Source organism: Hemibagrus wyckioides, linkage group LG22, assembly GCF_019097595.1.
Source record: "Hemibagrus wyckioides isolate EC202008001 linkage group LG22, SWU_Hwy_1.0, whole genome shotgun sequence".
Lineage (NCBI taxonomy): Eukaryota > Metazoa > Chordata > Actinopteri > Siluriformes > Bagridae > Hemibagrus > Hemibagrus wyckioides.
Genome location: NC_080731.1, coordinates 9,312,242 through 9,339,779, shown reverse-complemented (window position 1 = coordinate 9,339,779; position 27,538 = coordinate 9,312,242). Strand labels below are relative to the sequence as shown.

The 27,538-nt window shown below is 39.6% G+C and overlaps 1 protein-coding gene across 4 annotated transcripts in view; it reads left to right on the top strand.

The window, feature by feature from the left end:
* kank1a (KN motif and ankyrin repeat domains 1a) overlaps positions 1-27,538 on the top strand; it is a 48,315-nt gene that overhangs the window by 13,619 nt on the left and 7,158 nt on the right. The window contains exons 2-4 of one of the 4 annotated variants that reach the window (XM_058374902.1): positions 1,981-2,085; positions 14,454-14,576; positions 22,798-25,452. In XM_058374902.1, coding sequence (XP_058230885.1) covers positions 14,540-14,576; positions 22,798-25,452 — 2,692 coding nt within the window. In that variant the 5' untranslated portion in view covers positions 1,981-2,085; positions 14,454-14,539. Of the gene's footprint in view, positions 1-1,980; positions 2,086-11,251; positions 11,490-14,453; positions 14,577-21,722; positions 21,878-22,797; positions 25,453-27,538 lie in introns of those variants that run through there. The other 3 variants (XM_058374903.1, XM_058374904.1, XM_058374905.1) reach the window with 3 other exon arrangements.

Genomic DNA, 27,538 nt, shown 5'->3' with positions numbered 1-27,538 from the left:
TACAGAGCCTGGTATTTTTCTTCATTATACACGGCCAAGAAACTGCTGTTTTGACAAGAGGAGGCCTGGCATTGCAAATTAACCACCATATTTATTTGCTACTATTTCAAACAAAACTATTTGTAAAGGTTCAGTGATTTCTTTATCACTCCAAAAAGCTCTCTGTGTGTGACTGTGTTGAAAACTGGCATGCAGAAATGCACAGAAATGTTAATTGCAGCTTTCAAGCATGTGGTCAGCTACGTGTACAAAAGGTACAAGACGGTCTGTGTGGCATGGGTGAAGTGTCTAAAGATAATAATTGTTAACTCAGCTCTGACAAACTTAGAAAAGGAGATTTGGTTTTATTTTTTCAAGGACACTTGGTCATTCGTAATACAGAGTAAGGCTAGGAATGACATTGAAGATCAGAAAGTAAGGAAAAAACCCAACCGTGCGTACTGTTAAAGGAAATATAATCAACAGCTGAGGGCCATTACCACCCAGATGCTAGTGTTTTGACCATTTATAGTTGCATTTAATGTTGTAGAACGTCTTTGAAACAATGTCAGCACTTTCATGTTATAGCTGCGACTGTATAAACAGTGGGTTTTTTGTTTATCAGGCTCACTTTTATCTTTTTCTTGAATCAGCACCTTCTGCCCAATTAGATTTGATCATTCAGCAGCTCTCTAGTATGTCTTCAAATAAAGCAGAAGATATATATATATTTTTATATCTGTAAAAACGCCGTCATGGCACATATCATACAATACCCAGGCGATTACACTTCTTTACCCATTTGCCAACATCCTTGTCTCTGGTGGCATTTTTCCTATGGGAACATCAGATCTGCTGTACTCAGGACTCATGTAATTGCAGGGCCGGATAAGAAGGGAGGTTTTCCACTTTGATGTTTGGAAAATGACTTGCAGGTCACAAGGTTACTGTTTATCTCCATAGCTCCCTTATTAGCACTGTACATCCTGCTGAGATTGGAGTTCCTCCAGACCTGTTCACTGTGGTACAATACAAAGCATTACATGCATGAGGGCACAGTAATGTCTCACCCTCGTGACCTCCTGACACCTTCTGAGATTAGCACTAAAGTGCAAATGAGTATGAAGGACTGATAAAAAAGCTAATAATATGGAAAATATTGCCTCGTCGATTTCTCCAGCAAATATGGAAGGTTATTGTTGATGCTTGTAATATGAAGGACAAATATATGCAAGGAGATGCTTTATGAAACCCTATGTTATTTCATAATGACTACTCCGAGCCCTAACATCGATATTTGAATGAACCACTCAGCTGTGACCTTAGCAGCAAAATGTGAGTTCAACAAATGAACAGCATTTTGGTTTTTCTTAGTTATGTTTCAATAAATACTTCTACATAGATCTAGAAGATACAGCATATTTGAAAAAAGGGTGTGGGGAAGATTCCTGGTCCAGTATTGTGAATGATCCCAGTTTTCAGGGTTTTTTTTCCAGCATAATGGCACATCACTTTAGATTATGGTGTTGCCTGTCCGACTCCTGATGGTGCATGTAATGGAGAAGAGTACCTAAGGCTTGGGTCTTGTCGCAGTGATTATTCATACTCATCTGAGCATTCTTTTGTCCCCACTTACTCTGTAGTTCTTCAAGTGCTACTCATCTATCATTTTTTTAGGCTCTATACTATTCGAAATCTAAGTATAGACGGAATTTGGGAAATGCCTCACATAGGGATCGTGGATCGTGAAAATGGAGGTTCAGTTGTCTTGCGTTAGCTTCTATTGGGCATGTCAAAATATTATGTGTAAATATTAGTGTATGTATGTGTGTATATATGTATATATGTGTGTGTGTGTGTGTGTGTGTGTGTATATATATATATATATATATATATATATATATATATATATATATATATATATATATATATATATATATATATATATATATATATATATACACACAGAACACATTTCCAACTTATTCCTCTTTTCTTTAGGTGAAAGCCAGCTGTCTGTACATGAACATTTTCCTCCGGACCACCCAAAATACATTTAAGGAGTTTAGTTTCTGAAAGTGAAGGGTGCACACACCTCAACAACAGGTAATTCTCTCATATTTACAGTTCTCAAGTACTCACTTTCTACTGTATGTACTGGTTACTTCTTACACTCCCTTTAACCTTTATTTTTATGCACTTTCTCAGACTCTGCAGTCTGATAACTGTATGACTCAACAGGTTTGATCGCTGCTGAAGGTCATGTGGCCGTGTGCTAGGCGCTTTACACCGTTTTTCGTTATACCAACTATTTGACAGCGTATAAGAGTACAACATTCATATATACTCTTTCACCGCCACATGGCCTTTTATTTTCTTCCATGTAAAAAAGGCCTGATGTTGTTATGTTGCAGTGTCAGCTTGTGGTTTCACCGTTCCTACTCCTGTTGCTCGAGCACATATTCTTAGACAGAGCTCCATTGTGAAGGTGCTGGCTTTGTGAATGGATGTCCGGATGCTTTTGACACACTGTCAACCACAGCACTCGGCACACATCATGGTGTAACTACACACCACAGCGTGTTTAAAAAAGAGCTCGATATGCCAAAGTGCGCATATTTTTGTATTTATATCCAGTATAACTAACAGGACTAAATCTAACTAACTAAAAGGATGAGTTATTTAAATATAAACTGGCAAATGTGTACATGCAAGTAACTGATACTGAAGTCTCTCTTTGGCAGTATTTAAAACTGCTGGAAATCATTTTGTTACATGGTGTAAGAATAAATGGCAGCCAGAATCGTATATGTAATACTGATCATGATCTCTTAAGCTGGTCAACTCATGTTTGTTAGCGCAACTAACAGCTACAGGTTTGGTTTTAGACATGTAGAAACCTGTAGGCTTTAAGTGACTCCTTGAGCAAATGTGTACTCTAGTTTTTTTTTTCTTTCATGCCCAACACTAGGATTATCCATCAAAGTTTTCCTATGCCATAGTGCTCATGATTCAAAGTGTCTCAGCTTGAGATGCGCCACCCGTGTAGTTGGACACAAGGCAGTCCGATCCTATCTGAGGCTGTTCTTTCATTTGGTTTTATTCAATCACTGAAAGAATCCATCTCTCATGATTAATATCAAATGATATAGATATTTTCACAACTGCCAACAAATATCACTTTGCTCCACCAGACATCCTACACTTTGTGTATTAAGTGAGAATTTCTGTTTTAAATATGGCAGGTGAAACATTTTTGAGACAGTACCACTATAGCTTGTGCATGTCCAGTGAAACGTTCAACTCTACTGGCTACGTTAAGGATAGAAAACCAAAAATACCATATATGACCACATTTTATTGTGTGTTTTTAGCAAAATGTGAACAAACAAGCAATAGAAGGTCTGGTCATGAAAATATAGTCAGTGGATGTGATGAAGAGGAAACTCAGAAACAGCAGACCATATCTCTGCACACATGGGATGGTTTTTGTGGTTTTTTGGTGCTCTGTGTCGCGTGCTGCCTGGAGCATTTGTGCCAATTTTATTGTCCTCCTGACAGGTTGAATGACGCCATATTTCAAGTAATGGGACTAAGCTATTGTGCACTGCTTCTGTATGGGCTGTATCATCCTGCCATAATAATCAAGAATTAAAGCATATACCCAAAAGCCTGGGTAAACACTGCACCCTCACCCTGATGAAACTGTCGTTTATCTTTGATTTGTAGAGGATGGATTGGGCAAAGGTATATTTGTCACAAAGTCACAAGCCTGGTTTCTCTCTGCATATGCACAAATTTGTGCAGTGAAATCCTTTTTAATTACATGACATTTCCTGCTGATACTGACTTTCCTAATTTTCCTTTTTGCGCCATGTAGTCTAGTGATAGCTAGAAGACTGGCATGAGGATAAAGAGACTGATGTTCAAGACCGCACATGAAATGTGAGATTTTAATCTGCCCTATTTAGCACTGTAGGGAAATGTTGTGGTCTGTGGAAATGCCAGTGTGTCTTTATCAAGAGATTGAAGTCTGGACTAGTTTAGTAAACCTTTAACAAGATGGCCTTTTCTCTAAGCATAATGTTGTATTTTAAAATGATTCTTCAACCAAAAACATGAATTGCCATTGCATTTGACTCTTCACACTTTTAACCACACCTTTTTTGTGTGTATTATCTCTCTTGGTTCAAAATGAAACACTAAATCCTTGGAAAATAGCTTTAGGTTTCGCTGGTTAGCTTGATGTGGTCATTTCCTAAAAAACACTGCATGTTGTTTATACAGGAGTTTTGTCCGTGCAACACCCCCTACACACCCACTAGTGCTTCCATTATTGTGCCAGAGGCCATCTTGGCCTTTCTCTATTTTACCACAGGAAGTCATTTCTGCTGTTATTGCATGGACCTCTGTTCAGTCCTATAATGTGTGGTGTTGCAGTGAACTAACAATGGAGCAAATCTCAAAGCCACTGGGCTGATGGGATTGGACAGCAATGAAAATTGGAAGCATGTATGCAAAATGTATGTTCTCTTTAATTATTATTGAATTATTGAACATAGATTTATCACTCAGTATCACCAGGGTCATTTGTTTCAGGAAACTGAAAGTGTCAAGAAAACCACATCTTTGCTAGGCCTCCACTAACCTATGACTATTTATTAGCCAAGGGAATATATCTATACCCTCATGTCGGTTGGTCCTCAGCAGCATCGTTAAGCCTCCATCAAGAAACCCTTTCCAAATCATCATGACTCCTGATATCAATCTGAATAGGGGAAAAAAAGGTATTTAATCATCCCTGACCATGATGTCACCCAATATTGTCCCTCTGGGCTATCTCCACCACTGAAAACAAAAGGCTAGCTATGTCAGGGGGAAGTAGTGGGACGAACAGCTGCTCTGCTCACTGCCCAGCAGATGGAGAGGCATAAACATTAGATCAGAGTCTTGAATATGGATTCCAAGCGAGCACAATAGGACCAGCCACACGGCAATGAGCCGATTCATGATTATGCAAAAGCTCGCCTGGTGGAGTCCTGTCACACAACGATTGCGTAATGCTTGTGTGTTTTCCAGCCGTGTTGTTGAAGGTCATTATTCTTCTTGTCAGTTGCTTTTCGTATTTTTATATATATATGCAAAGGGAAATCGGAAATGGGCATTAAAGCACATGTGAAGCCCAGTCCACAGGTGATTTGTCATGCTTGTATAGGAGATGCACTAGTGTTAGGAGTGGGGGGACTCCTGCTTCCTAAGGCAGAAAGGGAAACTGATTTTTAATGTGCTGTTAGCAAAGGGGCTCACATTTGACGGATAAGATTGGCAGTTCCTTAGTAGTCATTTAGCTACACCTCAGACCTAATTTTGTTTGCGTAATACCATTTTGATGCTTGGCATCTCAAGTGACCTGGTCAAACAAATACCACTTGCTTTTTTAAACTCAGTGTTTGAAACTGGTCTTTGCTATATTGTATACTAGTGGCTAATACTTCTATGATTTGCCTTGGCTTAATCTCCTCATAATCTCAAGAACTGATTTTGTTACTTGGTATTCTCTCTTTACTTTTGCTTTCAGATTATGCCAAGGACTATTGAAAGACATCACCCCCAGCCTTTTAGTTTAAAAAGTCACATGTCTTCTTAAAAGGCTGCTTTCTAAGAAATTGGCCTTTTGGTTCACTTAAAGTCAACCATCCATCTCCATAGGATTCCAGGCCAAGGTAACCGGACACTTCACAGGTCAAACAAACATGCTGACAGGTTGCTGAATGCAACTGTTTGAAGTCAGGCTAGCAAAGCCCTCTGTTGTTCCACAATTTAACTACAGCTTTTTTTTGCTGGAGCTTGGGAGCTAAGAGTGGACGACAAGAGCTTCTGAAGATCCGAGATTTAAGCGGTGGAATTCCTGGGTGCTAAGCAGACATTTGCCATTGTTTCAAAAGTTTAAAAAGTACAAGCTGACTGTCTGAATCAAGCTGAGTTTCTAGATTGATTGACATCTGAGTCAGTGCTCACTGTGAATGTTTTTCTGTGAAAGGAGGTTAGAAGTCTCTTGTTTTCTCACCATATTTCAGAGCTCAGAAGTAGGGAAGACCAGCCATGGGCCCCTCAGTCTGCTTGGCTCCACTGGAGAGCTAAATAAATAACTGGCTCCAGTCTGTCCATGGTCAAATGGACAGAGGGGAGCTGATGACAAAGAAAGTGGAGGGAGGGGTGGCATAAGATAGAAGAAAGGACATGGGCAGCAAAGAATGACCAAGAACTAGACCAAGTATGCAACCTTCAAGATCAGAGCGATTACTGAAAGAGAACCCGCACTGAAGAAGAGTTGAACTTGTCTCAGTGTCTATATGTGTATGTGTGTCGGACAGAGAGGGCGTGACCGATTTAGACACCTCCCAGCCCCTGCAATTGTCTCTTGGGTATGCAAAGGGGGGTCGGGCCATTGTTGTATGACACTGTGAGTTTGGCCAGAGCCCATCTGATCCTCACTGGTTGCGGGGTCTCTGCTAGTCATGAAGGAGACCACATCTTGCAGGCACATTTTGCGACCAAAATGCGTTTTTCTGAATTGCACAGTATAGTTTGTGGGTTTTTTTCCGGATATCTCTGCCATCTTTTATTCTCTCACATACTTTGGACTGTACTGGAGAAACATAGGACAAAGCAGTTGTGAGGTAATTTTTCTTTTTTTTTAGTGATCTGTGTGTAGTTATTAGAAACTATAAAGAAATCAAACAGCAGAAGGCCAAAACCCTTTTACAGATATTGATATTGTCTTGTTAAACATAAATGAGCAGGTGATTTATGTATTTATTTATTTATTTATTTATTTAAATATTTGTCCAGGTCTCTAGATGGCAGTGTTGCCTGAGTTTAATCAGCCAAACTAGCAGAAGCGGCACATATTAAACTTAACACACGCTGCTTTAGGCCATTAGCTTGCCATAGGTACAGATAATGTAATGTATTGTGTAGATCTGATTAGGTCAGCTCAGGATTTTTAACCTGCCCACACTGGACAATGTCGGTGTCTTATTCAGCACACTGTAATACAGCTGGAGAAAATGGCTTCACAGAGGACTTTTGGCACATAAAATGAAAAACATATATTTAGTGCCAGCGTATATTTAGTGTGTAAATACTCTTTCATCAGAAAGAGCCCAGCTTTTCTTGCACACCGTGTTACTCAATTTTACTCAAATTTCATGGTTTAATTTGTCTGACAAAATCACAATTTCTTCAAATAGCAGCCCTAAAAATGTAAAGTGTCTGAGGCCTTTTTTTGTTATTCTAGTCCTGTAATTTAGCAGAAAGAGAATTTGTGTGTTTTTCTGCTGAAGTCATTTTAAGTGCCTTACATTCTTGGAGTTAAATTTCTCCTCCTCTAAAAGGGCAGATGACTTCTTGAAAATTTTGTGCGTGTGTGTTTTTGTGTGTGTGTGAGATGGGGGGGAGAGAGAGAGAGAGAGAGAGAGAGAGAGAGAGAGAATTTTAAATTAAATGAGGGATTGAAATCCAATCCAGTGCCCTAATCTTGCGATGTTGGATATTACTGCCTCCAGACACATTCAAATTCCTTATTTCTATTAAAAAACAACTGATGGTTCTAGTTTAGTTTATACTGCCTTTCTTGGGTGATTTAGACCAATTCTCTGCTACAGCACACCTTGAGGTTCTGCCTATAAAGGAATGCATCTGTCTTTTACACATGAATGCTGCTTGAATGTTAAACATCTTCTACAGAAAAGAGGACAGGGCAGGGTCCTTTTTTTTGGTGAACTGTAAACAAATGTAAACTCAGATCTGTGCTTTTAATATTCAAGAATGTCTTTTAGAAAGATAATCAGGTAATGGTCAGAATATCTATAGACTATTCCTATAGAATATAGACACTATTGTTACATTTTCGGATCACCTGAATATAACAAAAAGTGATGTTTTAAGCATGTTCAGGGGCAGAAATGGGAACACCTGTTTGATTAATTCCCAGACCTTGTGCCTCTCCCCAGGAGAGCTGTTTATTACTAATATATCTGGCCGTTATGGTGATCAGGACAAAAGTAGATCATGATGAAGTCATTCTCACACCCAGGCTCAAATGTAGGTGTATATTTAGCATGACTGAATTGGGGTTGGCTAAATTTCACCAGGCCCCTTTTTGTTTGGAAATCCTTGTCTTGCCTGGAGTGCATAGTCATCTTCAAGAGGTGGAGATTGGCAGCTTGAGATTTGAGTTCCACAAATAGATGACAGATGTTTTCAATGGTGTTGGGGTATGCTGCTCTGAAGAGTCAGGTAATCCAGTGTACTTTTTTTTAAAAGGCAGCTATTTTGACCAGAAGTGAAAATCACAAGATATCCTGTGGTGCCTTGCTTGAGGAATTATCAGTTGATTGGAATTAGTGTGAAATGAATCGATTCTTTAGCTTCTTGCCTTAGCCTAGCACCTATTCAGAAATGAAATAGCCTTTAAGAAATGCCATTTTAATTTGGCAGCCCAGGCCATTGAGCAGAAAAGGCCTAAGAAAAGAGGGAAAGGACGTGATTCAGGAAAGTGGAAGGGAGAAAGAAAACTCATCTTTGATTCTGGGTCTTCATTGTTTTCTCGGACGCTTGTCAGGATAATTATATGGCTTTGAAGCCGGATTTGAAAGGAGAGGATGGGGCATGGTATGGTGCCTTTGGTAATAAAAGTGTGGTTGTTGCAGCGCTGCTAAGCTGCATTGCATTGGCCCCCATTCAAGACTAATGCGAATGTACAGGTGTGTAGCCCTCCTATGTTTTTTGTGTGTGTGTCTGTGTAGTCCCTAGAGCTGCTGTGGTTGGTTTAATGAACTCCAGCTGCCTGCATTCAAAGACAAATAGCTCCCAGTTAGGCTTCACATTCAAGTCTTCATAAGTGGGGTAGGGGTAGCTGGTGTGGGGTAAGAAAACATGGTGCTTGTATGTAAACACCACACAGTTTTTCCAACACTGGAAAACAGCCAAGCATGCTGGAAAATCAACTGCTTTTATGAGGTGCTAGGAGGAGGCGTTTTCACAGTGGCTGCTAACGAGGAGGCCGTTAGCTGTCTGACTTTCTGCTGGTAACAGGAAGATGGAATTTGTCTGCTTTCTTTTGATTTTTGCCTAAGCAGGACAGAGCACAGAACAGTGAAAACCTCTCTCTATTACTTGCATCCGCTCTTTCTAAAACATCTCTCGTAATGACTCTGATCAAACCAGCTAGCCCTTTGCGAATCTTGCTCAGCACCTGCAGCCTCCATGCTGTGTGTGTGTACAAAAGGACACAACAGCGGTCCTAAGTCAAAGAACCAGCGAATGAACTGGAACGACTAGGTGTTTTGGAATGGTAGAGCTCTTAAACCCCCACTCCTCCCTCTGAACCTGGGGTATCGCATTACTCCCAGCACTGTCTGCCTCCCTGTCAGGGATAATTGTGTTGAAATAGTTGGTCACAGTTCATACCTAATTTAGCTTGAGTGTTGATGTCTTGACTGTGTAAAATAGTTCTCTGGAAATAGACAGACCATTTCTGAGAATTAACCACTGTGTGAAGACTTCATTTTCCTGATGCTTTTTCTTTTAATCAAGCTGAGATATGAGCTTGTTGATCTTCTACCCTACTCGGATCTGCATATAAGCTAGTGTTGCTATAGTAGTGCTATTGTGTTGTGTTTTTTTTTTTTTTGTTGTTGTTTTGTTTAAGCAGCACTCACTAACTTCAATTTCCAGGTTTTATGACATCAACTGATGTCCAAAAAAATCTCGAGTGGTATCGTTTTGCTATATCGGTCAGCTGTATTCTTTGTTTACAATATTTGAGGGAATTAGTAGGGTTTTTGTTGTGTAGATGAGTGTATGTACCATGCACATCTGCACTCATGGAGGAGCAGCAGGGATGCTGGGTGTGGTTTCTGAACGTTTCGAACCAGTATGTTGAGTGGTCAGACATGAGGAAGCAGATTTCTGGATAAATTCAGATCAACCTTGTAAAAAGACAATGATCATAAAGTCTCTGTTCAACACCCTGAGCTACATGTCAAATTACTTGAGAAGGAAAATCCGGTAAAGATAGTAGTAGAAGGAAGTTGGTTGGAAAAATATACATGAACAAAATTGTTACTAGGTGCTCAATTGTATTTGTTGTTGTTTGAGTCACATTAAAGGCATTCATATTAATAACACAGGTGGTGTTTGAGATGGCATAGGACAAACTGTTCAACACAACATCACCATCAAGGTTTGTTTTTTGGCTCAATTATTTATTAAGCTTCACCCAAAACAAAAGTGCATGTGGCAATAGGGTATTGGACTGGTATTGGAAGGATGGAAATATCACCAATATGTCTAAATATTTGCCCATGAACATTGGATCTGTGCTTGAATGTGTGTGCCTGTCTTCAACATGGCCTAATGGTCAGAAGTAGCTATAAAAACATGACCTGTCTACAGCTTAATTATTATTATTAGCATTAATATGACATCAAGCATGTTCACTCTTGCGAGAATCCCTCGAAATGATCTCTCTCTCACAATGATGTCTAGCTATTTGAAATGTAACAACGATATTCCTATGCTTGTAATGCTCTTCTTTTCTCCTCCCTGATGGATCTAAACCAGTACTTTGCATAGACCTGCACACGTCTGCAGCATTTTGCCTCTGTCTGAGTGGAACTGTCAGGCCATTCCTTTCATCGCTTTAGGGGCATGGAATGTGTTAGCTGAGCTCACAAGTGTGCTTCTTCATCTTGACTGATGATACCTCACACCACGAAAGATCTAATTCCACGTTTCCCCACCTTATTTCATGAGTATAGTGTCTAAGATTTGAAGCAGTGTATATACTGTAAGGATTTTGATGATAATGAACGTTGTAATAACATCGTTAGATGTTTTTTCTTCCTCCTTCCTCAGTGTTGGATGAGGAATATGGTATGGTCTACTGATCATAAACCATGTGTTATTTGACCCACACAGACCCATAATGATTTATGGACATTTTGGCATCACCTGTGACATGAAACACAGACATGATTCCACTTTTAAATCTCACAAGTCGTTAATGCATCAATAACGTAAATGAATCTTCCTGCTATCAGGTCAGGGCATAACCGGTATTTAGGGTTGGGTGTTGTGCACATAGGTGTGTCCTACATGTTTACACGGATTCGCAAATTCTCCTGCATATCTTACCGTCTATTAATCAGCTTTAGTGCTGTTGCAGTTGTCTCGATGTTGGTCTTGGCATCCCAGCTAGTTCTTCTACCTGAGGGTCTTTTACAGGGTGCAGACTGCTAGACAGTTCGCTGATCTGTCCACTCAGGATGTGTCACTCCCTGATATAGGACCTAGATCATTTCACTGTCATCTCAGCAACTCTGCTAATTCTGGCTGCAACACATTAGACACAGCACTGAGTGCTTTGGTGCAGGACTATGATCGGAGTAGTCTCTGCACCTTACCGCTGCAGAAGCGAAGGGATTTTAGGATGAAGGAGGACGGTAGGTCAATATTGCTCTGTATTACACGTGCGTTGTACATTTACTACAACCTTAATGCAGTTCCTGTGTTTTTTTATTTGTAAATGAAAACATGCAGCATCTCTTTTCAGACAGAGTTTGCGTTTGGTCAAGCGCTAGAACCTAATAGTCTCCGTTGAAAGGCAGAAATTATAAATACTGCTTAAAGGAATTTAAAGAGGATCCAGTTTAACTGTCTTATATATTTAAAGCCTGGCATCTTTTGATGCTTCATAATTTAATAATAGAACTAAATGGGTTTTAAGCATATAATTTACCCCTAATTCATATCTGTCCTATATTATAAAACTCCTTACAATATAAAGGCATTTTGCTAAACTGCTTATACTGTGAGCATTCTCTGCAAACTCAGTGTCTTTAGCAATAAAATGTCTTTTAATGTAATTTCTAGTAATGTAATGAATCTTGCTTTAATCTAAAATTACTAAAAATATTATGCAGTTCTTAGAATTCCTTAAATGTTCTACTTAAGGATAGTATTAGTAGAATTGCTTGTATTGTAGTCCAGGAAAATAGTCCATGAAGAACATGCAGTAAGTTTCTCAGTGCTGTAACATGTCCGTTTTCCTGGGGTGAATATTGTAATCAGGTTTATTACGATTGCTGTAACGTTAATGCTGCCCTACAGTATGTCCACTAGTAATGTCTTGCTGAGACAGGAAGTAGGGTTTTAGAGCTGTTCGCCCTCCTTTGGCCGGATATTTTCGAGTCATAGAGCATGGGACCCTGGGGAGTTTTTTGGCAAGTTTTCACTTTAAATAGCAGAGAGTTTTGTTCATTGCACAGCTGTCCGGCAATGCTCTTCTGTAACGTTTTATTGTGGGTGCCTAAATGAAGCATGAAGTGAATGTGTGTTGGGGCTGAGTGGATGACTTGTTGAGAAAGCGTGCCCTGAAACTGCTCATGCAAATGAAAACTGGTGCAGTCTCTATTTTTGACAGATAATGTACTTTCTCCTGTCTTAAAGAGCTTTGTGTATTTTCTTTGTCTATACAGAATAGCATACAGTGGCATGCCATAGCAAGTGAATAGGAAGGCATTTGGGATTCATCCTTGTTTCTTGTCAGAATTTATCTCAGCATCTGCTTAAAATACCTTGCCTGTCACTAGTCAGCGCCTGATAACCTCCAGAGAAACCCCTCCACTTTTCATTTTATTTGATGTTCAAACAACACACACTCACGCAGGGTACAGATAATCCTGGGTTTGTGCTCGTTACCAAGCTGTGCCAATGCACGTTGGTTCTGCTTTGGTTTTTTCCATTATTTTCTATTTGTTTTAGGAAGTACCATTTTTAATGTGTTGTTTTTGGCGCTGGTTATAAAGATCGGCGTCTAGCATTGTTTAACACAGTTCCGACCTGCACTTCTGGGAACAGTGCCACAGGCTTCTATATCCTGCCATTTCTTCGGGAACTTATAAGGCATTCTGTAAGCTATGGTTCATCCTCATTTGCACATCTGTTTGTCTGCCTGATAACATCAGCGTGTTTACTGTTGACCACCATCCTGGACACTTTCTCACCATGGACTTTAGCACTTGAATCGGTGACCGTGTGTCACATGATCAGCGTTAAATGGTCACAGAGCCTCATTCTGACTCCTGATTGGTGGGATACATGTTTGCCTCCTTCCCTGTTTATTTTCACAACAGAGATAAACTAGCTGTTGAGCTGACTCGAGACGAGAAGGTAGTTTGTCCCAGTCCATATTTGACCATCACTTTTAAAGTTTACTCAGGTTTATTTAGAGTTGCTCTCAGGTGCCACTCTGGAAATGGAGCTCTGTTTTGTTGACCAGCACTCAAGAAGAGCTCTGCTGTGCTAGGATATAAGGGCCTTATGTGTGGTGTTTTATATTGACCTGGTTTGCCTTTTTTTTGTGTGCGCGTGTGTGTTTTCTTCATTATTCCTTTACTTGAGCCAAAAGAAGCAGTTTGGGGGATAGTGCTGAATGAAATCACTTGTGGGTTGAATGATGATTTTGTGTACAAGAAATTTATATCCACAATTTTGCATATGCATTGCCAACATTACACAAAGTTCTAAATTTAGTAAGTCAAATTTCGGGAGGGGGGGTGTGGGAGATGCACATATTTGTTGTAAGAAAAAATACAAAAGCCTGACGTTTTCACTAACCAGTGCATGTCCACTTTCAGTATGAAACATTAAGTAGAAAAAAAAACTTACAATAACCTGGTTGCATAAGTGCCCACATCTCTAAGTGAATACTTCACTGATACACCTTTTGATTTAATTGTTACTAAGTTGGTTTGGAGTGCCACTACACATGGTGATTTAGTAGAGCTTGGATGTTGTGAGAAAAATGAATATGTGACGAATATGAGAATATGTCCCATGCGGAGAATAATCAGTACTTGTCAGATATTCCTACAGCTTCTTTAATGTTACTGGAAGACTCTTGGCAGCCTCCCTGGTCAGTTTCTGTCTTGAGTTATTTATTTATTTATTTATAAATTTTGGAGAGACATCTTGTTTACTTGGTGATGTCACTATGGTGCTCCAATGTACATCTAATGTTTACTCCTATCCTGATCAATACAACACATGCATGATATGTAAGCTCTTTATCCATCATGGCTTTAGCAGATGATGCGATGAAGCAAGATGATGTGTTTAATCAGCATAATTTCATTGATGCCAGCTATATGATGATTACTTTTGAGCATGAGGTTGAATGTGATTGGCTCACACTCATGTGAACATGTTATTATAACCTGTTTAGGAAATAATATATTTAAATGTTACTAATATTTGTGTAAACAGACTGATACTAAACTAAGCATGTAAAACACTGACACTGATTATTTTTGTTTGTAACGTGTATGCCATAAGCTTTTCTGACATTGAACAGTGTGCATTGCATGATGTTTCACCTTGATTTTATGTGTGTTTCCTGTTGTCAGGTTGCATGGTAAGCTGGATTTGATGCATGGCATTTGCATGACCCTATTCATCACCTGTGTAGGGTTGAGAGTGACTGGCTGTTGCCATGGCCCAAACCACGCACCTTAACGGCAACCCTGCAGGTAAGACTGTTCCTCATGAATTGTAGATACAATTATTTTTTATTTTTTTTGGCCATGAGACTGTGTGAATGTATAGTATGTATAGTGCTTATTTACATTAGCCCATGCTGTGGGTCAGTCTTGCATTGAGTTTTTTTTTTCCCCTTATTTTCAGCCAAATTTGGTCATTTATCAATTACCATTCGCTGGCTAACTACCCTACTGCAGAGGTATCAACTGAAGAGGGTCATTTATCAATATACTGATCAGGCATAACATAATGAGCACTGAGAGGTGAAGTGAATAACACTGATTATCTCCTCATCATGGCACCTGTTAGTGGGTGGGATATATTAGGCAGCAAGTGAACATTTTATCCTCAAAGTTGATGTGTTAGAAGCAGAAAAAATGGGCAAGCATAATGATTTGAGCGAGTTTGACAAGGGCCAAATTGTGATGGCTAGACGATTGGATCAGAGCATCTCCAAAACTGCAGCTCTTGTGGGGTGTTCCCGGTCTGCAGTGGTCAGTATCTATCAAAAGTATCCTTTAAGTCCTGTAAGTATCCCTAAGTCATGTAAGTTGCGAGGAGGGGCCTCCATGCTAACATCTTGGTGCTAGATACCACAGCACACCTTCAGGGATCAAGGTGGAGTCCATGCCCCGATGGGTCAGGGCTGTTTTGGCAGCAGAAGGGGGACCATATTAGGCAGGTGGTCAAAATGTTATGCCTGATCGGTGTACATTGCAGTATAAACCACTCAGAAGAACATGCTATCTGCCCTCTTCAAATGATTGTCAATCACAGTGACAATAGCCAATCATTGTCACTGCTCTCAGACACGGATGGGAATATTCAATAAATGCAACGTTAAACTGAAAATGAGGCAAATTTAATGCCTCATTTAATCAACCCTTGAACATGTACTCGATCTTTTTGAAGAGAGCATTCACTGAAGGCTGTCTTCTTCAAACCGTGGTGAAATTATACTAAATCTTTAAATCCGCTGAGATTTAAACAAGATTGATATGAAATAAATCTGTCCATTGTTCAAAATGGCACATTCTGAACGCTAGAGTTCAACTGGTTTTAAAGAGCACACAAACGTGTACGAGGTGGATTTTCTCATTGTGGTGTGAAATATGTGCTGGCAGCTGTGCTAGGCCATGTGCACATACCGTTCACCTCTTTACACATTTGGCAGGAAAAAAGCCAAAGAAAGAAATACGCATTTTATTTTACAGTCTATTTCAAAATACTTGAACATTCTCATGTGTTTCTTGAGTCCCAAATCCATTGTTAATGTTTTACATTAGTTTCTTAGATTCTCCTGTGGGTTGACAATTAATCACCTATAACTGTTATAGTTTATCACCTATTACCACATTTTTATTCCGTTTTTGGGTGTAACCAGAGATTTTCCCTAAAGCACTGGTCAGAATTTCCTAAGCACTGGTAAAAGGATAATCACAGAAGGACTGTCTCAGTCAGCATACTCGCTTGGACAATGCTATATGCATGTAGAGTCTTCACTTCAGCCAATTTGGCTCTGGGATGTTTGCACAAAACAGTTTATGTCAAACAAGAGTCTTGACTATCCTGTACAGTTCAAATGGAGCTAAAGCCAGGAGACTTGTTAGGACCACGTTGCTAAGCTGTGCCTCTGGGCAATGTGGAGCCGTCACTGATTAACAGCTCTGTAAACAGTGGAATCCTTTCCATTGAGGAGGGTCAGTTTTGTTACAATGGCTTTATAATCAGCAGTAAAGCTGTTTTTCTCTCCTTTAGAGGACTCCATCTTGTTTAAAGATAATTAACTTTTTGCTTTACTATATAGTTAATAATTTTGATTTCTCAATAACATTAAAATCTTTTTTTTTTTTTTGTTAACTTGTTAGCAAACTAGCGTCTGCTTACTTGTTTTATGTGTGATCCATAACATTAAATGTAAAAAAAAAAGTGTTTGTTCCTTAATGAATTAATGAAAAATGGGAATTGCTATGCTTCGACTGTTTCATACTACACAGAGGTGATTATTATTGTATTATTAGCACAGTGCTGGCTGTGTATTATTCCTTACCATTCTATAGCACAATAAGGCTCACAGAGACAAGCTAGCCAGTTAAAATGGATACTGTTGAAGTACCTGGTGCTAAGACACTTTTCCCATCGTACAGAGCAAATAGCTAACCTTTGTGACTTGACTGATAGACATGACGCAGAAATCAGTTGACCCTGATGTGTCCAACAGGCAGATTTCTAATAAAAAAATAAGTGAAATGAATAAAATAGCTCAAATTCTTTAACTGTAATCAGAAATCTTACAACTTCCATGTTTAGTGTCTATCTGAATATGTCTCAGTTCTAGGATTCTCAGGGATTTCTCTATGAAAATCACTGGACTTTAGAATTACCAGTCATAGTGGTAATTGAGTCAATCCAGTCAAAACTAATCAGTTGCAGTGACAAATTTCCTGTCATCTTCACTCTTTGCTTATTTTTTTAATGTCTCTGTCAGTATCTGTCACAGGCCATATTCTCGGTTGCCACACTGAAATAAACAAGGCCTGGTTATTATTTGAAACCACCGACAGCAGTGTTTGCCCTGTTCTCTCAACCGTTTCCATCCCTTTTGCACATATGGAATATTGCAGACTTTTATTGCTGAAACCTGCTAGTGTTTTAGTCGTTTCTTCCATGGGCCATCAGTTGTAAATAGACAGGAACAGGACAAGTGAGCATCATTTCTCTGTACACATGATGGACTTTCATATGTGCCTAGTTTAGCTGTTTACAAAAGTGGGAGTCTTTAGGCATGCAACTCTGTTAGCTTAGAATTAGGAGGATAATTATTCCCTGGATGTGTGTTGTTTTTGAGCATAGCCAGTAAAGCCCTATAGACATATTTTGCAAAATTTCTTTCTTTTATTATTTTTTTTAAATTGAGCCAGCTTGTTGTTTGGAGTATGACGTGAATTCCTAGGGTAATTAAACCTCAGGAGCTGACGTGGTTTCCCTGGGACGGGTCAGGAAATACCAGACTAGAGTGAGGAAAAAGGGCCCTTGTTTTCTCTCAGTTTAATGTGTGCTTGTGTGTGTGAGCAGCGTCTCAGTGGTAACCAGCTACAGCAGCGCTTGCACGGCTCTCGTCACTAAATGGAGATTTCTATCATTCATTTGCGGCTTCAGAGGTGAGCGTGTACTTATAGAATGGTCTCCTGTTAACAATTTAGGTAAAATGTTAGAAATTTGTTAGAATTGCAGCAGATGCAACTGCATAGTGGGGAAGAAATACTTGTTCCAGACTTTTATTGTTGAAATGATATTGCTTATTGTGGAAATGGTATTGCTTATGGCTTTTATGTGTAACTGTAAGTATCCTAAGTAAATAAATTGGCTTGTCTTTGTGTCAACATATGGTCTGTTTTTACTTTTTCTTTCACAATGAAATGTTGCCCAATCTCATCAGTTCATTTTTCGTGCATGAGGTCTGGCTTGTTATTGAAAATGTTATCATGTCTCACATTGTCGTGAAGAAGATACACCCATCGACGGTGTCAGAATTATGTACTGATTATTTTTGGGAACATCACGATGCATGTCTTTGAATATCTATTATTATTATTATTAATTAATTCATTCATTCATTCATTAATTTAGTCAGTCTTTTTTTGCCTACCCCCAGTATAAAGGGTTTTTTTTGTTTTGTTTTGTTTTGTTTTTTTCCCCAGGAAATCTTAATCTAAAAGGTTTTCCTTTTTCTCAAACAGGTATACTTTACGATTCTGTTAACATTTATTGTGTAAAAGGACAACCTCAGAAAGCGTGCCAACCAGGTTATTGTTGAAAACTGAGATGCATCTCAAGATATGTGCAGTTTGTAAAATGATCTTCCACTCGATGTTTATTTTTCCTCCCACGTTATGAATTTGGGCTCAATCAAGGCCGAACAGGACTGTCTGCCTTTTATTTTCATTGCAAACATTTGCTGGATTCCACTACCTAAGGTGACCTGGCTCTCTAAGAACCTTTGGCTGGAGGAATCACATAGGTTCCATTGTGTGTAAACTGAAACGTTGAACAGGATTTGGTTAGCAAAAAAATTTTGGGGTTAGTGTATAAGTAAAAGACAAGGTGTCAGAAATGATGATAAGAAAAACAGTAATTATTGAAACCTAATCAAAGCTGTCTAAAGATTAAATCCGGTAGATAAGCCCATTAAGCAGAATGTTTATGCAAGTGGCTGGAGCTAATGGCCCAAGTAGGAAGCATGTTTAAAGGTGCCACATTTAAAAGAGGCTGGTTTTCCCCAATTAGCAATATATATATATATATATATATATAGGTTTTTTTTGTTGTTTTTTTTGACCAGATGGTAAAGTGGTTAACATTCCTTCTCAGTGGCCATTGCTAACATTTCTTCTCAGTGGGATTGCTAAAAACATTCAGTTCAGAGACCATATGTATATTGTTTGATGTGGTAGAGTTTATTGTGTGACCTCACCAGGACACTGGTAAAGTTAGAAATTAAAAGATCATGACTTCCATCAAGTGAATATCCTAATATCCTATAGCATGCTTATCTTGCATAAAGAACATAAGTTTCGGCTTGGGGTCATCCATAGAAATGTTAAAACACCTGCAGATGTTGCATGTCATCTGTTTTTCTCCTTTTTTTTTTTTTTAAAGTGAAATATTTCCATACCTCGAACTTTGTCTTGGCTTGACTTCACTCGCTTGCAGCTGCGTTCTAGCAAAGCCTCCTTGAATACGGTGCACATTAACAGTGCAATTCGAGCAAGTGCCGCAGATCTGTTAACAACCACTTCTGTCATCTTATGATTTGGGTCAAGTAGTGCCCTGTCTTTTTTTATATATATATATATATATATATATATATATATATATATATATATATATATATATATATATATATATAAAATAATATAATATATAATCAGTGGCGGCCATGCATTTCACACCTAGGCCTTCACTGGTGTCCTTCCTGAATTAATCCACCTCTATACCATCATTATGACGCCACGGCAATAGATACTAATCAATTGTTAAATAGAAAAGTAAAAAAGAAATGAGGCTACAGTATTTCACACCTCACAAGGAATAATCAATTTTATTACAGTCCACCTTGAAAATGTATTTGTAAGGATGTCTGCGACCAAATCGATTTCTTCTCCTCTGTCAGCCACTGTGAGTTAAAATATATATTTTTTATTTAGTTTGTGCGGTTCACTGCCTCTGACTACTCCAATTATCCAATTAAAGGACAGGAAATTGCTGACGTAATCGTATGCCTGCTAGATGGCCCCAGTGACGCCAACTCGAAATCTGATTGGTTAATGGAACAATTTCATTGCCACGTATTTTAAGCTACGTTCGCCTACACTACGGGTTCTTATGTATATACTACCGCTCAAAAATTTGGGATCACTTGCATATTTCAGCTTGATTTCAGATACAGAGGAAGACTCCATCAGCCAATCCATCTTGTGGGAGATGCTCCAGGAAGCATGGGGTGAAATCTCATCAGATTATCTTGAAAAAGGCAAAGTTTGAAGAAAACATTCATTATTTCCATCAAAATCATTATTTCTAACTCTGAGATGTCAGCATGTCCTGTTCTTTTGCTATATTTCCTATTCAGACTAATTTTGTGAGCGTCTACCAAATGCCAGAAATGTAAATGTATCAAAAAATATAGTTGTGAAAATTGAGCATATGCTCCAGGCCATCTCGGTTAGAATTTGTATCAGTTGCGATACATTTTGACTTGTTTGCTTTACATTGATGTTGCATCTGCTTCATTGCCAAGGCAACGCTCGTTTTTATGCTTGTAAAGAAAGGCTGAATGCTGATTACGCACTGTGGAGATGAGTTTCTATGAACAGATAACGCTCAGTCATTATTCAAAGGCCATTAGGCTTTTTGCAAATCTAAACATTGGCTTATACTGTATATATTTTCTCACCAGTCTGTCCATTGAAACCTAAACTCCAATCCCACAAGCTTGTTTTCTAATTTGAGGTTTTCCCAATCAGAACGAGCATAACTCCTGTCTAATATCGTTCTTTATTAGGCTTTTCATATTGAGTCTGAGTTTGTTCACAAACAGCTCAGTGATGACACAATCATGCCACTCTGTCTAGTGTTTGCTAATCCAGCTGGAGCTATCTTTGGGAGGGTCATCTTTTACTGCAATCCTATTGGCTAATTTGGTTTCCTTATTTCTGCTTTAGCCACCAACCTTTAAATAGTTATCTAGACAAATGCTTTGTCAAAAAAAAAAAAACCATTGTGCCTTTAACACCGGACCTATTATAACTTGACTCGGGAGACTAAACAGATGAGGACGAATGACATGGTATTGAATTAATAGAGCATCGAATAATTGTATTCCTTTCTGTAATACAAATATCTTTTTGTTGATTGAATGTGTATCTTCTCAGCATTTTTCAGAAACCAGGTTGCCGAGATAGCTGGTAGTTACATTTTAACCAGGATTGCACGTTGCTTGAGGTGGTTCTGTTTACACGATCCAGGCAATTCTATTGATCTAACACAATATCTGTAAGGTTCCTGTGTTTGTCAGCGTTATAGCATTGTGTCGTTTGTACTGGACATTGTTAGGGTGGATTATTCTTATCTTAGTCTGCTGCTTTTGTTGGACTTATCTCTGGTGCTCCCTGTTTGTCACAGGTCTTACGACCTCCTGGGTCACACACGCTGAGGTCAGAGCTCAGTTGTTCCTTGTACCATACTGTCCTGTGTCTGCCTGTTTTCTAACAAGCTAAGGATTGTTGTCATGCATGTACTGTATCATGACTGTTGTCCAGGAGGCTGAATAGGCTTTTTATTTCAAACACATTTAATTGTCTTTTTGGTACAATAGTCTAGAATAACCTTTTGATTAAATGTATGAATGGAGTCTGTTTTTTTGTCTATATATATATATATATATAATATAATGTATAATGATAGCCTGAAACGTTTTCTTGTCTTGAAGAAAAGCTTCCCTGTTAGAGCAGAGTGGGTATGAGGCATTTTCCAAAAAAAAAAAAAAAAAATCTTTCAAGAGAGGCAGAGGCAGAAGAATGAAGTTTGTAATTGGCTGAATGGCTGAAGCAGTCAGCCTATGGGAGCTGACTTGAGCTTGGCTAAGTTTACACCAATAGTGGAATTTTTTTCCCCTTATGGAGTGAGGATTGAGAAAGTGCCTGCCTGTTGCTTGTTCTGGTTTTTACAGTCTGTTGCTGCCTTCAAGAGAGCAAGGAGCTCTGAAATAAGGACTGCTGGTTGATGCACAGTAAGTGTTGCTTACAGAATTAGGGGTTAAATTACCAGACGTCCCTTCCCAAAGTCTTTTTCTTCTCAGAAATTTGTCTAGCAGCCAGCCTTACTGAAGAGCTAGGTCAAATAAGATGTATTGCATGCTACTTTGAAGCAACATATACTGATAGAATAATGCTTAATACCCTGTAGATCGGAAAATGTCAGGATTCCTCAGTCTTTTCAGTGGAGTTTAGGATGTGATGTATGCAAGGTTGATTACATTTTTGGTCCTCTGTCATGGCATTCCTTGTTTGTGGCATTGTACTGAATGAATTGTTTTAATTTCAAAGTGGTATCATACAGATTTTTGGCCCAAAAATGTCTGTTCTCAATGTTCGCCTGTAACCCCACCTCCACTAACACACTCTTTGTCAGAATTCTGAAAAACAAGGTCCCATATTATGGTTTTATTTCTATCCAGGTTGCCTAGACAATATCTCAGTGGTGTTTGTTTATCTACACCGTGAAAAGTGGAAGCAATAAATTTGTCTTTATTGCACTCTGTGTTTCTCAGTGGCATGCCTGTGATTTAGGTTTGGTTCCTTGAGCCATCTTGATTGATGTGTGCAGCTTTCCAGACATTGTTAAAACACTTAACATGTTTCTACCTGCAAGTGTACATTAATTTGGTGGTCAGTCACCATAGAGAGATTATGCCGTGCATTTTTCAAGTGTTTGTGCATGTCACGCTTTGGTTCAATACAAACTTTAGAGAACCTCTTACTACATAGAAATAGACATTAGTTGCTTGTATATCTTACTTTTAGACTTCATAGACATATGATTATGTTAAGGAAGAAAATTAACTTTTAAATCCCAAGTTTTTTGCGTGTTTTGCATGCTGAATTATTACTTATTTACATTTATGGTCTCTATCTTTTTCATTATCCACAGAAAAGGATGGTGGTGACAAGGAACCTGCTGCCCACTATTGTTTGGAAACCCCATATGGCTATCAGATAGACTTGGACTTCCTCAAGTATGTCGATGACATAGAAAGGGGCAACACCATCAAGAAGCTGAACATTCAGAGAAAGCCAAAAGTGACCAGGTCTGCAGCACCACCTCATTCTGGTCAGGCGGAATGGACTTCTAACGACTCTCTGTCATCATCCAACAGTGATGAAAGCAAGCAGTCACCAGTCTTCTTTGCAACTCGCAACCAGCTCGCCTCCCTGGGCCACATTGCCCCAGTCAATGAGGCCCCCCAGGCCTTTGTGAACATTCTTGAGGCCAAGCAGCAGCAGCTGCCTCCACCTTCACCCCATCTCCCTCGCCACAACCTCCAGGTGGAGAAAACACTAATGGAGACTCGGAGGCGGCTAGAACAGGAGCGGCTACTCATGCAGCCACCAGCAGCCGAGGTACCCCGTCGGCGTCTGGCCAGTTTCGGGGGAATGGGCTCCAGTAGCTCCTTGTCATCCTATGGTGGCTCATATGGGGCAAGCCAAATCTCACCTAGTTCAAATTCTCTTCAGTATAATGGACATCTGGCCAATGGTGAATACAGCCTTTATGTAACTTCCTCAATGGGCAGCTCAATACGTCACAGCCCACTGAGCTCAGGTATGACCACACCAGTAACTAACATCAGCCCCCTGCACCTTCAGAATATCCGTGACCAGATGCTCGTGGCTCTGAAACGACTTAAAGAGCTTGAGGAGCAGGTGAAAACCATCCCAATCCTTCAAGTTAAAATCTCAGTCTTGCAGGAGGAAAAGAGACAACTGGTGTCACAGATAAAGAACTCAAAACTACCTGGGCTGGGACAATCTGGAGGCTTTCGGAAGCGATCCTACAGTGTCGGAAGCGCTGACCAGTATGAACCTGTGGCTCAGCTTCAGTCTGGTTCCGAGCTGCACATTGTTGAGTCAGAAAACGTAGAACAGAGCTCACAACGGCTGCAGGAGTTTCGGCAACTGACAGCCGAGGTACAGGCTTTAGAGAAAAACATCCAGGATACCAGCATGGAGTCAGAGAATGTCTTACACCAAATACAACCAAGTGCAAACCAAAACAACTTGCAAAGACAATTGAGCCGTGAGAGTAAATCCATTGCTGTTGGTGCAGATGAGAACATGAATGATGTAGTAATCTACAGGAAGTTGCCAGGACATAGCAAAGATGTTGCTGTAGGGACTGAGCAGGAGACAAGGAGCGCAGGAGTTGGAGTGACTGAGGCCATGCTGGGCATGTGTACTGAGGCTGAGGCTGAAATAGAGCTCCAACACCAAACCATTGAGGCCCTTAAAGAGAAGATCTACAGATTGGAGGTACAGCTGAAAGAAACAACTCATGAAATGGAGATGGGCAAACTTAAGCTAGAGCTTCAGGTGGCTGGCTCAAGAAAGAAACTGGACAAGGGTTCGCTGGCTAGACCTGAAATGTACAGCACTTCAGTAGAAGCCAAGGTCTCTACAGTGAGTCAAGGGGTGGGAAACCATTCAGAATGTACTGACATCAGCACAGGTCATGTAGCACAAACACACACTGTTGCTGTCTGTTGTAAACCAGACTCAAGGCATATTGCTGTGGGTCCAGATTTGACAATGGATCGATGGGTTGTACACGAACATGTGGAGGTGCAAGATAAGTGTGTTGGACCAGAGGTTAAAATGTGCCATCAGAAAGTGGGGGTAGAAATAAGTAAGTGTGAGGTGGGAGTCAACACTCAGTTGGCTGTGGAAACTTTAGACCTTTTAAAGACAGAGTCTGCACTGGTAAAAGAATTCAAGTCCATTGGATGTGGAGACTGCACAGTGGATGTATTGGTTAGTCCCATTAAGGAGGTGTTGTCCAGAGGCACAGTGACTGACACCGTAGGTAAAATGGACTCGGCTGTAATGATTTTACCCACAGTGTTTTCTCAGCATACAAACACCGAAGTAAATACTGTAGATAACTTCACTAACACTGAGCACATCGTTCTCATTGATTCTTGCATCAACACTCAACAAAATTCTGAAGACAAGCAAACAAGTACAGCACCATTGGAGACTCGCACCGTTGCAGTTGGTGATGGACTTGTAAAAGATATACAGACCACAGTAAAGTCTCGCTCCATTGCAGTTGGTACCACAGCTTCAGGTGAGACTACTGAAAAGGTGACCTGTTCCAAAACCAAAGAAATTGGGGTTGGGCTCACTAGTGTAGAAGAGAACTTCTTGGTTGGTCTTAAGACAAGGAGCATAGCTTGTGGCCCTTTTCAACCACTAAACGAAGAGGTGGAAAAGAGTGTGGCAGTTGGACAAATGATCGCTGCAGAGAATTCCAATTCACAAAACAAGGCTGGTACCCGCTTTGACTTGGATCACTATATAGAGAGAGTGCAGAAGCTTCTTCAGGAACAACAGATGTTGCTGGCTGAGAATTATACTGAGTTGGCCGACGCATTTGGTCCACCACAACAGTCCCAATTCAACTCCATCAACAGCGAACTGGTAACCACCCTATCGTCCATCAACTCGGTGATGAAGTATGGCAGCATTGAGGATCTCACCAACATGGACCTCCGGAGTCTGCAAGCAGACTCTGGCAATGTTAGAAAAGGTTAGTCAAGTTTATATATCAACAAAAATATAATTGCATAACCGTTGGCTGTTCATTGCATGATAAAATTGAACAAAAACAATGTAAATGTTTATATTATTGTGTCTATTTATGAAGTGATTTTTCCCCCGTGTGGTATAACTAAATTTAGTCAGTCCTTGACTACAAGTAAACAGAGCAAAACACAGTAAAACTGATCATTTCCCATGAGTCATTGCATAATCACTTAATAGCAATTACATGGTATTAATGCCATTCAAAACATAAGGGAATATTAAACAGAAAAACCTTTAACCACTTTTCTTCTATGAAAAATTTCGGGAGTAAATTGGCTCTCCACACCAAATCTTTTAGAATTTATATACTCAAACAGGCAGGCACATATGTTTGCTTAATGCATGATTGCTATCAATGGGCTGTTTTTACTCTCTGGATCTTCCTGAGTGTGAGGAATTGAATGAACACGAGATGGATATAGGGCTCTCCTTGTGCTTGTGTTTTTGTTTTTCTTTTTTTCTCCTTTGAGGATTGATGGGATCTGACATGCGAAGTTGTCTCTGACCCTGAAAAATGCATGGAGCTTTAGTCATAACCCAGCAATGAGCTCATCTGTTTTGGGATGCAGCAACTTGCTCTAAATTTTTAACTGTTGTTTGCAGTTATACTGATTCATAACACTTATGTAATCGACAGCTGCATTGTGGGGAGATAATGAATAAATTATGAGTATGGCCTGTTTTGTGAAGAATGAGATATTCAGCCTATTATGTCCAGAACTCAAACCTGATTACTGATGGCTGTTTAAAAACAAAAACAAGCTATGTTTATACCAGTTAGATCATCTTTAAATGAAAAGATTGAAACTCTCCTTAATCTCAAACATACTGTCAGTTATACACCAACCAGGCATAACATTATGACCATATTGTGTTGGCCTCTTTTGCTGCCAAAACAGCCCTGACCCATCATGCACTGTGTATTCTGACACCTTTCTATTAGAACCAGCATTATCTTCTTCAGAAGTTTGAGCAACAGTAGCTCATCTGTTGGATCGGATCTCATGGGCCAGCCTTCACTCCCCACGTGCATGAGTGAGCCTTGGCCACCCATGACCCTGTCGCCGGTTCACCACTATTTTCCTCTTTTGATAGATACTGACCACTGCAGACCGGGAACACCCCACAAGAGCTGCAGTTTTGGAGATGCTCTGAACCAGTCGTCTAGCCAGCACAATTCGGCCCTTAGTCAAACTCCTTACGCTTGCCCAAATTTTCCTGCTTCTAACAACATCATTTAGGACAAAATGTTCACTTGCTGCCTAATATATCCCACCCACTAACAGGTGCCATGATGAGGAGATAATCAGTGTTATTCACTTCACCTCTCAGTGCTCATAATGTTATGCCTGATCGGTGTATATTCATGCTTGACTCGGTAACATTGCACAACACTCTGCAGGGTTTGACCCAGTATGACACAGTGTCCCATTGACTTCTTTAGTGTAAGGAAATCAAATTTCTGTGCTGCTTGTGCCAAATTTCGCAAGTGCTGTGCTACAGTTGCCGCCTTTGTATGCTTTTTCTTTTTCTCCCTTCTACATAAATTTTTATGTAAATGCTTTAACTAATATAAATTAGATGAAGAGGAAAATCTGTCATTTAAAAGTGGACACCTTAAGATTCTGTGTGAGTTTGAAAGGCAACCAGTCAAGGAAAAGTTAGTCAACTTTTCCGCAGTTTTATTGTTTGTTGTGTCTTCTTGTCTTTTTTTTTAAATTTGCATGCAAAAAATATGCATGCTGGCGCATGTTAAAAGCGGTGCATAAGATGTTAGGGCCAAAGGATTTAAAACTGTACAGCTTTCATTGCTAATATAACATTCGGTAATTCAGACCGGATTTATTTTTGATGTAACACAATACACAATGAATTACTGCTGTACAAATAGAAACAGAAATGTTTGTGCGGCTTCCAGAGAATCACAAAAATATCTCCAGTGCCTGCATGCCAGTGCTAGAATATTCTTTTTGGAGGCAGAAACATCAGGATGTCTGCCACTACAAAAACACTTAGTCAGAACAAAAACA